Below are 13596 nucleotides of genomic sequence, written 5' to 3' on the forward strand. Positions count from 1 at the left end.
ATGTAGATTTTAAGAGAATGCATTGCAGTTAAAAGAGCTGTAGACTCACATAGTTAGCAGTCATCAAGTACAACAACTAGGTATATGTTGCTGACCTTCGCAGGATTTGCTGTCAGGGGTTACTTGGTAACCATGGTTACAAGTGCACTTAAAGGTGCCATCCAGATTGGCGCAGCGCCCGTATAGACAGACTCCTGGATGCAAACACTCATCCACATCTGGAGGAGAAGATATATAACGGACAAAATAAAGACAACCACCAACTCTTTAAAGCCATCTTAAAATTTAAAGTTCTTGGGAAAAACATTCAGAGAACTTTTACTTTGAAATGGGACGTCAATATATATATATCAATTATATCGCGTAATTGATCATTATTAGAATCATTACATAAGTATAATTGCAATTGAAAACAATCTGTTGCTGTTGTAATCATAATCTAAATGTAATTGCAGTTGAGATATTTGACTTTGTAATTGTAATTGGCATGGGGACTCTATAAAAATGGCCATTTACAATGTAATTAAATGCAAACCTGTGGAACCATGTTATACATACGTACGTAGTTAACAATTATTAAAATATGTTTCATATCAACTTTTCCTACTACCTTTTCTCTTCAGGATCATTTTACCATTTAAAATGTATTGAAATCTATAGGGTAAACTGACAGAAAAAAGGCTCAGACACCCAAACCAAATATAGTAATATCAATATTTTTGATTTATTAGGAAGGCTCAAAAGGTAACCAAGAGATGAAAAACAAATTATATGATAGATAACTTTTTAGTGCATTTTACAGCTGATTTATGGCATGGGTCAAACTGTCCTGTTATCATAAGAGATGTTAACAGAAAGCTAACACAAGGTTCAAGGTTTTTTTATTGTCATCTTCATGTTAACATGAAAACTAAATTTGTTTCTCAGGACTAGCATCATATAAGAAAAGTATATATAGTGCAATATAAACAAAATACAACAGAAATAAAAAATATAAAGAAATAATAAAGAAAAAAGTACATAAAACTACTGTAAAAATAAGAGTGCAGGTACCAAGGTGGATTTTTTTTTTTTTTTTTAGCATCAGAACCTTTTATTTTTAATTTATTAAAGGCTCAGTAATTGTGATTTATTTTAATTTAATTTAATTTGACTTTCAGTGGAAAAATTATAATTATAATGTAAACTGTAATTGGAAAAAAATGGCGATCACCGGAATCATAACTGAGTTGTAATGGAACATTGATAATGAAAGATGTAATTGTAATTGAAAAATGTAATTGACCCCAACCCTGCTGACAGTTACCTTGGCAGGTGTTGTCAGATGAAAGTTTGTAGCCTTGGAAACAGTTGCACCGAAAGGATCCCTCGGTGTTGACGCACCGTCCGCGACCACACACGGTTTGGTTGAAGCATTCGTTTATGTCTGAGGAGAATAAAGGTTCATTACAGGAGACAGCATTAAGGTTTCATCCAACCACAAATAAAGCACTCATTTACAGAAAGTGGTTTGAAAGGGTAAGACTCAAGTCAGCAGTGTTCAGCTGCAAAAAGGAAACAATTACAGCACACTTAGGTGAGCTGCAATTACATCACATTTAGTGTGCACAATGACCGCAAACAGAAGCCGTTTAATTACCTCAGTGCAAAGAAAAAAAAAAGTCATTCATTAGGGCCTTTCACAGCCCAAGGCAGCCACTGTCTTTTCCACCTCATGAGTCAAAACTGTTGACCCACGATTGCACGTGTGGAAAAACCCCTCACAGAAACACTGTTTTATGGTAGAATATTACCAAGTGTTAACAGTAGCACTTTCTACACAAATTAAATTATGTGGGTTAATGCGAGGGGAGGGAATACAGACACTAAAAAGTGAAAGATTATTGCTCAGGGTGAAGAAAAGAGCTGTTAAAAAACCAAAACAGGGGAAAAACAGAAAGCTCCATTAAACAGGATTTGTAAGCAGCGTGTTTGTGTGATGAGAGGAAGAAAAGAAGATGAATTAGAATGAGTGTGCTGAAAGGTTTGCCTGGGCTTTAATGTGTAAACGCTGGATGAATATACGTTTTCAGAAGTGTTCAAAAGTATGAACATTTTGGCCTATTCTTCAGGTTAGACACATTTTTATTCCTCGACATGTAAAAACATCCGTTTTTTATCACAAGTCTCCTGCTGAAAGTCCTTACAAGGGAATAAATTATCTATTACATGAACCATTTGGCAAATAGAGCCTAAATTACTTCAGTCTGCTATTTTCAATTGACTAAAGCTGGTGTTACCCCTCATTTTCCCTTTTCCCTATTACCATTACTATATATAACAATTCAAATCAGTGCATTAACAAACTGAATAATTCTGCTTTATTTGTGGCATTAAAATAAATCAACAAAAGAAGGTCAGAATGGCTCAGAAGATGATAGAAAAAGAAAAAAAACCTTTAAAACCAAACAATACTGTGGTATTTTCTTGTGTTTGTGTGGCGTGTAAGCCATTCACATTTCTGGAATATTCCCCCTGAAGCTTAAGTTTCTAAACAAATCAAAGGGGGTGCAAGGTCACGCCATGGAGAAGTGGTAAGTAAAACCAGTTGGGCTATTATGCAACCAGGTTACTTTAAGGTTGGGAGCTGCTAGAGAGATAAAGCTTATAAACAAAACACAGGGGGAACAGTGTGTGGACCACTTGTGGAGTCCAAGAGGTACGACTTTTTGCAGTCAAGCACAGACAACATCACGGATGAGTAAGAAATCGTGTTTGTGCACCGGGAGCTTTTTCAACAGGGGGGAACTGACCCCCTTTTTGTGCAGCTGCTCGGACCTTTCCCTTCGCCCACCATTGGTGATTAAGACCCTGCTGGGCCCAACAGGACAGAAACATGCAACAATGATATACTGTTTGTTTAAGACCTTAGCCAAGAGAAAATATTTGGACTCTCCCAAATTGAAGTATTCTAAACAATCATTTGACGGGGCTACTAATACCAAAAGATCAGCAATAACACAGAAAATGTGTTTAAGCAGTATTGGGAATAGGCGCAGGCTTTTTGGGTGGAGAAGATAATAAAATAGATGTGGAAAAACTGAATTTACAAAGGCTGAGGATTGTACCCACGTCATAAATACCATCATCACTTTGGTCTTGAGCTGCCATGTGGGCCCACGCCGGGTGACGAAACATGAACTAAAAGTTTTTGGAAACTCAAACATGAGTTTTTGTAGCCACAATGCCTCGAGAGGCAAATAGGGCAAGCGTTGCGAGTCAAGCTCAAAATCCCCAGACACCAACAATTGAGATATCTTTAGTGTCAAGGGGAAATGCCAACTTATTTTCAAAGCAGTGGTTTTGGAAACACCCATAAAGGACTGTGTGGAGCTGCTGCTGTAACGATGTGTGAGGCTGCCTTACCCAAACATCTTTCATCGACAGGTCTGAACCCAGGGCCGCAGGCCTGGCAATGAAAAGACCCAATGGTGTTGACGCAGATGCCGCTCGAACAGGAGCTGGGATCTCTACACTCGTCTATGTCTGCTCCAGAGAAAAAGCAAAAACACAAGAACATATCATTTGAGTTAGTCATTTCCAAAACAATGCTGCGAGGATGATTTGCACATACTTGGAAGAATCAGAGGGTGCAGGGTTTCAAAATGTTAATATATGCACACAAACCTCTTGTTACCGAGAAAATTACATTTTCTTTTTTGGCTTTGACAAGAGGAAAAATACAATATGTGCTCTGTTTCTGGAGTACTCAGTCTTTCATGGTAGAAAACATTCATGTCTGGCAAGAGCTGCACTGTTACCAGAGATTTTGTCTGCGTGTAGGGAATTGTGCACGCATGCAAGTCACCTTCACAGAGGCCTCTCCAGGACTTGGCGAAGCCACCGTCACATTCACAGGTGTAAGATCCCTCTGTGTTGACACAGTTGCCGTTCTGGCACTTGTTGGGCATGCTGCACTCGTTGATGTCTGACAATTTAGAAGAAGAGAGAAAAGTGAGCGTCTGCTGTGTTCCTTGGCAATAATTAAAGCAGGATGTATTTTATGACAATGAGAACATGAACTGCAGGATACATCCCATATCTTCGGTCCATGTCGATGTCTTACCTTGACAGAACTTGCGGTTCTGAGTGATCACCTGGCTGTATCCACTGTAGCAGTGACAGGAGTAGGAGCCGTAGCTGTTAATGCAGCGGCCCTTCCCTTCACATGGATCCTCATCGCACTCATTCACATCTACAAAGCAAAAGCAAAATTATTCAAAGTTCATTATCTGATGTATGAAACTTAAAGATGCTAGAGACGATTATTTTTAACAGAAAATGACAGTGTAGGCCTCTAGCAGATCAATAAATTGACAATCATGTGCTCAAAAAACATGTAAAAGGTTGAAATCGTCCACCAAAATTTTACTTCATTATTAATGAACATCCCACAATGCAATGCTCTAAACTTCACTGATATTGTCAGAAAACCAAGGCTGTGTTCGAAATGGCTCACTCCATACTACACACTACAAACTCAACGAGTATATACTGTCTACTATATACTCTAAGTATAGTTAGGATGATAAGGGTGATGACTGTTCCCATTAAAGTATACTTCCAAGTTTCCCAAGATGCATTTCGAACCGACAGTGACAAAAACCTGAAGCACACTGAGGCTAAATATCTCCGGTGATTCGCCACCTTTGAAAGTTTTGAAAACATTTTAAGTGAGAAAGTGACCAAGTAGAATATCAACACGTGGTCATTTGATCCATAAAACTCGCAAAAAACCCATTTCATGGCGACATTTCGTTGACTTTCGGAGAACCCGCTACATGTATTGTAGGCTGTACATTTTTCAGAGAACCCGCCTTTGTGCTACTGACAAAACTTCTGGTTAACTTCAAAACAAGAGCCCTATTTTCAAAAGGGTTAAAAAAACAATGTAAAACGAGACGATATGCTTTTATTTTGAAAAGAGGATGTTGGAGTTTTAGCTTGATGTTGGTCCCAAGACTTTTACATTCTGCTCGCAATGCATCATGGGGCGGTTGAGTACGAGTCGTGTGCCCACCGTGCATACTTAGGAAATGTCTCAATATAATATACATCCGGGTATTTCTTGCGTACTCAATCTTTCTATACTATCTAATGTGAACGTACTACATACTCATTTTTACGTCAGACTTACTATAAGTAGTATGTTAGTATGCGATTTTGAATACAGCCCAAGTGTTTACAGTGGACAGTAAAGCCACAAATTCAAGCTATTACATCTTTTTCAAGCAAATGATCTTCGATTTTCTTCGAGAAAAAAATCATCTCCAGCAGCTTTAAGCCACACGAGCATTTCTAGACTGCACACCAGCATGGTGGAGCGGGGTTGTGAGCCAACATCTGTGATATGCAACACATTTCAGCCTACGATACATGTACCATCAGACATCACTGAACAGGTCAACATGAACAACCAAACTCTTTTTAGTCAGATGAAAAATAATTAGCGTTAAAGATTGTCTGAATACCATCTTTGGGTGTTTCAAAGATACCTCAGTCTAACCTACGACTCTCTATCTTCCGTTTTATTACTCACCAACGCAGTTGGTCTGCAGAGCGCTGAGCTTAAATCCTGTCTCACATTGGCAAGTATAACCAGTCTGCACAGGAATACATCTCCCACGGCCACATATAGAAGGGGTGGTGGCACACGTGTCCGTACCTATGGAAAGCCAGAGTGATGTGCACCGTCATTATTCTGGACGTAGGCAGGAACAATGATAACTTTGAGGAAAACAACTATATAGAAACAGTAAAACACAGTGTATGGGAACCCCTCTTTCTGTTTTACAGGTGAAACCTTGAATGAGAGGGCAAGTTCCTACCAGGTTTGGGGTCATTTATAATTGTAACTGTGTAACTGATAATCAATTACATTTTTAATTTAATTGTAATTTAATTCAGATAATCGATTTTGAAATTGTAATTGGATATGGAAATTCTATAAAAACTTTTCTTGCTACCTGTCAGTTCTCTTGAGGATAATTTGAGCATTTAAATCTAGAAGTAAACGGACAGAAAAAAGGCTCAGAAGCCCACAACAAAAACATTAATAGCAATATCTTCATTGATAAGGAAGCCTAACAAGTTAACCAAGAGACAAAAAACTAATTGGATGATAGATCATATTTTTTAGTCTAATTTACAGCTTATTTAAGACATGGGTCAAAACTCACCAGTTATAAGAGATTCTAACAAAGCTAACAGAAGCGGAAGGTTATGTTTTATGAGCTTATTTAATTATTAATTGTAATTGAACTTTAGGAATTAAGAATGCAATTGTAATTGACAATCAGGGGGATAATAATAATTTGAATTGGGAAAAATGTCAGTCACCGTAATCATAATTGAAGACAAAATTGTAACTGATCGCAACCCTGGTTCCTATAGGTATGGTAGGATTTCATAAATGGTTCAACAATAAATGGGTCACAAATGTGTTTCTTTTCTCCAGTCTTCATACATCTGGTGTCTGAGACATTGAGGGAGCGTTGCTTTCCACCAGGCACACTTTATCTTGGTTTCTCGCCCTCATAGTCTCTGAGCAGCACTGTCTTTAAGCCAAATTGGCTCCGAAAAATCAGACGAAAAAATTAGAATCCTTTCCTGCTTTACTTTGGGTATGTTTTCAAGAATTTCTTATTGGATGTTGTCTGCCAATATTTGACAGAAAGCACATAAATAACCAGCCGAGCTTACTTGCTGCTTTCCTACACGTCTTCCATCTCATTTGTACCACCTGGTAATTGGCAGAGGAAATGCACACATTCATTTTGTTGGTGGAATCATTTACATATTTCACCTGTGGTTGAATCTATAAAGTTTGTTTCCTTTAAGTCTGGCCTTAAATTATTACTGGAGGTGTCCAGAGAGGTGTCTATTAAAGGGGAACTGAAGTGTTTTATGAGACACTAGCACAAGTACAATTTGTAGACAGCTACCAGGCTAAAAATCACAAAAACAGGATACAGCATGTTTTCTCTGCCACAACTGCCAAAACTGGTCGTCACATCATTTTCCCTCGGCCTGCAAACATTTACTATACCCAGAATAAAATCGACAAGAATAAAGCCAATGTTAAGCCTTTAATGTCAATGTTTTTACTGGCATCAACGGAAGGGTGGCAAAAATCAAGACTGCCATCGCTGAATGGGAGCAGTTTGATTTTTAAAAACACATCGCCGTCTATGCCTGAGATCAACACTAAAAATTGGAGATGCTAAATCAACCTACGGAAGTGACTTAAGAACTTGAATTATAGAGTGTGAGACTTAAGAATGAGACCAAGATAATAAAAAAAACACACCTGGATGTTTTCGTGGTGAGTCAGTCACAACATCTGGCTAGAAAACAAAAAAAACAGAAGATTTTAGGTTAGACTTGTCATCGTCACATTCCCATCCATACAGTATGTCTGGAATCTGGAATCTTTTCAAGCTCTTTACTAATTAGACATGTGTATTCACTAAAATGAGGTCTGAATAACTTATATAATCTTTGTAAGAAAAACATTTCAACTAAATGCACCAAAGAGAGCTGACGGGGAGTGAGAACTTACCGGGCTCAGAGTTTCCACTTCTGCCCGAGGACCGAGAAAAGAGGAAAACGTTTATCAGTTAACAAGGTACTGAATATACACACAGCCAACACAGAAAAAAACTAATTCCCTCTGAAAGTACTTGACTTGCATCATTGGTGGTCTGTTTCCTATTATCTTATTAATGACACTTTCATATCTGGTTTTTTTTTGAAGATGACTAAAACATTTTTATATACTAAGAAGCACAGTTGACGAGTGGCCAAGGCAAAGAAAAAAAGAAAAGAAAAAGAATGACAATTGATGTCTCACAGTAGGAACGAGAAATGTTAACTATTCATAAATGTGTCTTCTCATATAAATCACACTGTCATGACGTTACCAGTAAAGTATTGTCAAAGCCTTGTTTAAGATGATGTAGCCACAAAAAACCCAAAGAACTGTGTTTATGCCTTTCTGTGATGATGATGATGATGATGATGGGCTTTTCATCTCCATGAGTTTAGTTTGAATCTAACAAAGATTAATATTGCAACCAAACATTTTCCAGCGATCAAACCATTTCTTTGGCCCGTCAACTGAGAAAAAACGAATCTATTTGGTTTAGAAATTCTTTATTAAGTCATCCAAAAGCTGCCTTGCATGTCAACTACTGTGGTACTGAATTACATAAGAGTTTCGAGCTTCACAGCAAAACTCACTCTATCTGTTGAAATTTAGAGACATATTTTTTTACCAGAAGGAATATTCCTGTGCCAGTCCGTCAGTTTCTGGTAGAGGCTCATGTAAGGAAGACATGTGGCTTTTCTTGCATTTACTGAGTTGCAGTTCCGTCGCTCTCATGTTGACTGATTGTGGAAGTGCTGGTCAATAATTATTTCCAGCTCTCGAAACATGTGTGTTTAAATGATGTTTTACCAAAGAATGCCTTGTGTCTGCACGGTAACGGAATGACTTGTTGCATCCAAGTGAGATGTGGATACTGTGTCTTGGTAATTCTGAGGTTTTAAGTAGATCTAGTCAATCAGCCTTGTTATGACAATCATTTTATTCTTGAGCAGTTCCTCCGTACTTCTTACGAAATCCGAGAAGGCGGGATGTGGCTTCTGACGGCAACGATTTAACCGCTGGACTTTCAAATCATGTAGGTTGCAGGGTTGGGCGTCCGTGGATTGTCATGCATGTTTCATTAATTGAATGGTAATCTGGGATGTGATCTGGGAAATTCCCCAATTTGAATCTGGGAACTTCTGAGGTCATGCATTCTTGGTCTAACTTATTGTTTCCCAAATACTACCCAAATTTAATTTGTGAGTATGTTTGAAGCCAAACTGTCATTTGGAGAGGGGCCACTATTATTAGGAGGTGTTGTTAACACCATTGTTTCTCAAATGGGGGTACATGTACCCCTAGGGGTATGCAGTAGCACTACAGGGGGTACTTGAAAGAAGCTGGGTTTCCATTACAGATTTTTGCTTTGTTTTGGGCAGGAGCCTTGTAACTCCCATGAAATCTCATCCCGCGAGACTTCGCTGCAGGAAGATAGACAATCAAAACTTCCTTATAACACTCTGTATTCCTTTGTTGTTTCATGTCTAATGTGGCAGTAATGATTTTTAAGTCTCCTCTTCTGTTTACACGTACCGCGCCATGTTTTCTCAGAGACCAGGTACCTCACGTCATGTGACCAGGTACGTCACGTTCTGTGACGTGCATTTGCGTAAAAAGTGTTTCCATAGCGCTTTTGCGACACATTTCTTTTTTTTTTTTTGTGACACATTTCAATATCAAAACGTCTGAAATTCCTCCTCATGAAGGCGTATAAACTTTTTAGCAATATTGTGTGTTTCCATTACCAGTTTTTATTGTGCTATTTAGATATTTGTGCATTTACAAGAGTCATGGAAATGCAGCTAGTGATGTGTTTTAAGACTTATTTATTCCATCATTATGCTCTTTAGTTGTTTTTTTAAAGTATTCTGAGCAAACTGTTGTACTTGGACTCAGAAATAAGAGAACAGGGGGTACTTGAGCCAAAAGAGTTTAAGAACCACGGGTTTACACAAAGGCGTGTACATTAATTCTTACCCTCTGGGTGCTTTGGTAATTCTCTGGCTGGAGGAGACGATTGTTGTGGGGTTAAAGGGATGTTGGGAGTCTGTGGAGTTTCATGATACACGTGAACCTGGGGTATTTGAGGTATCTGTGGGTAACTGGGACGTTGTGGTTGACTAGGAAGTGGCAGCGACGGCTGAGAGGATGGTAGCTCAGGATACGCAGGGCTCTGTTCATCCAAGGACAATCCCGTGTTCTGTAGCTCATCGTCCTCCAGCTGAATGAGCGAGTACTGCACGTCGGAGCGTGAGTAGGTGTATCCGTGGCCGGCGGGGCAGATCTCCTTGAAATGATCTGTTGTACGTGAAACAAAGAAGATATAGAGGTCTGAGGTCATTAACGTAACAGAAACCATGGGCAGAGTTTGACTGCTGCTCGTGTTACCATCTGATATTCACACAACACCATAAGCCATACATGTAATGTTGTTATCACAAGCAGGCAGCGCTTCACTCAGCTTTATGAATGAGCAGATTAGGTTTCATTGATTGCTACCCTGCTGAAAAGTGAGCAAGTCAATAACAGCACGACAATGAACTTCCAGTGAAAGGATTTGGAGAAGATCATCGAATATCTGCTTAGTCTAACAAACGAACACATACAAGCTATGGAACTGGAGAATCATGTAATACCGACTGAACTTTGAACTCTTACAAAGCTTGAACAGTTTGGATAAATTAATGTCTTTGTTGTACGAGTCCAACAAACCTGCGATGGTTAATCCATTACAAGAGGGAAGTGAGAAGCAATGTGTCCCCTACCTGACCTAAAACCAGAAACTCAATGCCAAAAAAGTCTGGAATAGAGACACAAGTAATGACAGATGTGGGGGTTGCCGTAAAGTCTTGTATAAATGCAGGAAACAAGGACACAAGAGGCCACGGACAGATTAATTTAGAGTCGAGGGAAATGAGGCAGTGTATGATCAGGAGCCACATTAGAGGCACGCGAGTCCATGTGAAATAAAAGGAAAGATCACCTTGTTAAAAAGTCATGGTAATGAGCCTGGCTCTGCTTTTTTAGAAAAAAACTTGTCTGGCCATACAAAGCCAGGCACTGAAGTACTGTGTGTGTGTTTTTGCACCGTGTCGGTCCTGGCTGAGCCGCACCATTGGAGGTCTGTATCTGTGATATTTGATCTATGGCAATCCCAATAAATCACTGGCCAGTACCAACACCCTGTAAAACTCTCTCTTAGAAACTATAAAGATTACATCAGGATGAAAAAAACAAATATTACAACAACTTCCTGTGTTTTAATTGGCTCAACCACAGATTTCTGCTGTAATGCATTGAAGATCTATTGGGGGCAAGTCAAGACCAGCTCCCTTAATCATATAGCTTTGAGGTTTGAGGCAAGTTCTTTTGGGTTGCATTACATTTTAAATGCCTGTATTAACAGAGTGGTTAATATACTTCATTTGTATTTCAACTGCAATATACAAGTGACCGTTGGTTGACAATAACACCCACTAACAAGCCCTTAATGTGGATTTTGGTTAGGTAAAATCATTGAAAAATAGCTTTGTGCTATTGCTTAACCATGCACTATTATGTCGTCTGTTGCCTCAGAAGTTCCTCCAAATGTTTGCAATCACATGCTCACGCCTATAACTGAAAGACTGCATGAATTAATATGTTACTCATTAAAAGGCCATTGTTAAGCTAAATCAACTTTTCTGTGCTTTAAACATCATAAAGTGCTATTAGGGCTTCATACACATGTCCAAAGTGTTTTTTTTCATTGATTTCCTCAATCGTTAGTTAGAGGGTGATTTGCTCCTTTCTTACTGCAGGGTGAGCCCAAAAACCTCACTCCAATTTGATGACGCGTTCCCACTTTGATGATGATGAGCTGGAGAAGCCGCGCCTCCAGGAAGCTCTCTACCGTGATTGACATGTAAACCGACACGCCCACAAATGTGAGCATTTCAGCGTCCTTCGCGCAGTGCTATGTATGTATTTTCTACAGTCTATGTATGTACCGGCGAACGCCCCGCCCCCACGCTCTGTCTCGTGTTTATAAAGCAGCATGAGCTTGGCTACGGAGTGGGTGGGAGGAGGGCCGTCCTCTGGACCTACGTCACCGTGCGGGGAGGAGGAAGTTAGTGTCCCATCTTTAAACACGCCCACTCATGAATATGCATAAAAAAGCCGCAAATCAGCCTGTTTGTGTAGAGTTGGTTAGAAAGTGACTTTTCAGAGGCTGAAACTCTGGAAAACAGGCGAGTTTGGGAAAATAAACCTCAAACGCTATGTTTTTTGGATTCTTAGAACAAATGAAAAATAGCATGACATGGAACCTTTAAGAAAAACAAGTAACTTCAACTGTTATAAGTCGAGAACCCCACAACAGTAAATAATCAGCAACTGTATATATACTTAAAAGGATTGAAAATCTAGTTACAGTTCGTTTGAATGATTATAACATTAAAATCTACTATAAACACTAAAAAGACATTTTATCCCCAAATATTACTCAGTGAAATGTATTTATACAGAATTTCTCACCGAAAAGAAGTCATAATGACCTCACCATGAGAAAACATAAAAAACGGAAAAAGATACAATTAAATGTAAAGCTGAAAATGATGTAAGACAGTGGTTCCAAAACTGGGGGCACGCCCCATCATGACAAGGGTTTGGGGTGTGTGTGTGTGTGTGTGTGTGAAGGGGGGGGGGACAACAGCCTTGCTGAACATTAAAGATTAAAAATAGAAAAAATATAAATGTCTTTGCACTGAAATAACTATTATTATTATTGTTCTAAAATATCTGAATGCACACATGTTATTTTTATGAGTTTTGAAGAACCATTTTTTTTTTACAATAAAGGTCACATTTTTTAACAGTGAAAAGCAGACATTTGAGAACTTACCTGTTTCTGGCAGAGGACATTGTTCACATGTGGGACCCCAGGCCTTTCCCACTCTGCTGCAGCAGCATATCTGTTTGGTGATGTGATTAACAAGCGGTAGAGAGCATGTTCCTGCTGAAACCGACCGGTAGCACATCGCCCTCTGATCAGACACGGCTTTAACCGCTGGAAAAGAAATAAGTTCGTTCATTCGATGCTTCTGAAACGTTTGTGTCTAATATAAAGGTTATGCTGTGATTGTGAACTTTACTCACACACACAGTGACTCCTGGCAGCATCCAGCATGTAGCCTAGCTTACACGTGCACCTGTAGCTTCCTTTGGTGTTCAGACAGTCTGCATTCTTACAAAGACCAGGCAACAGGCACTCATTGATATCTGAGGAAAAAGGCGGCGCAACAACGTCACAATTCTCATTTGGAAATCCTATAATCCTTGGCAAATATTTTTGCACTCCAACAGACTTCCTTAACCGCTCCTACGTCGCTCTGGAAGCAACAGCAAATCTATTTTTCCTCTAGGCATCAATCGCCTGTCTCCTTCACACTTTCTGTCTCCTTATTTCTTACTACTTTTATACCTTTTGGGAAAAAAGACAAAGCCATCATTCTTTACTCGCTGACAGATTCATTATCTTTTTACATCACAATCCAAGTTTATTTCAACGTCGGTGTCACCTTCGCTCTATGTCTACATCCACATCTGTTACATGTATTAAAGACAAGTAGACTTGGACTTTCCCCCATCATATCCAATAAGCACCTTTAAGAAAATAAAATGTCATTAAACAATAAATGTGTGATAAATTCATCCCATGAAATTGGCTTGGGATGCATTTGCTGTCGAGCCAAACAGTAAACCAAAGCCCAACACCTGGGGTGAGATTAGCTCATGTTTTAGCATAAAATAGTATATCAGTATAAAACCTGGAGTCCAAATCATTCAGAAGCTGAAGAAATCCTTCACACAGGTTTGACTGTAAAGCAGGGGTGTCAAACTCATTTTAGTTCTTGGCCCAAATAAGG

At 39.1% G+C, this 13596-nt stretch overlaps 1 protein-coding gene across 1 annotated transcript in view; it reads right to left on the bottom strand.

The window, feature by feature from the left end:
- Positions 1–13596, bottom strand: part of LOC114456338 (latent-transforming growth factor beta-binding protein 2-like) — a 117257-nt gene that overhangs the window by 31212 nt on the left and 72449 nt on the right. The window contains exons 10-20 of the mRNA XM_028438029.1: positions 12827–12949; positions 12573–12737; positions 9668–9988; positions 7601–7620; positions 7349–7385; positions 5579–5704; positions 4106–4234; positions 3848–3967; positions 3406–3525; positions 1307–1426; positions 96–218 (exon numbers count right to left, since the gene is read on the bottom strand). Of these exons, the coding sequence (XP_028293830.1) occupies positions 96–218; positions 1307–1426; positions 3406–3525; positions 3848–3967; positions 4106–4234; positions 5579–5704; positions 7349–7385; positions 7601–7620; positions 9668–9988; positions 12573–12737; positions 12827–12949 (1404 nt within the window). The remainder of the gene's footprint in view (positions 1–95; positions 219–1306; positions 1427–3405; positions 3526–3847; positions 3968–4105; positions 4235–5578; positions 5705–7348; positions 7386–7600; positions 7621–9667; positions 9989–12572; positions 12738–12826; positions 12950–13596) is intronic.

This window comes from Gouania willdenowi, chromosome 22 (assembly GCF_900634775.1).
Source record: "Gouania willdenowi chromosome 22, fGouWil2.1, whole genome shotgun sequence".
Lineage (NCBI taxonomy): Eukaryota > Metazoa > Chordata > Actinopteri > Blenniiformes > Gobiesocidae > Gouania > Gouania willdenowi.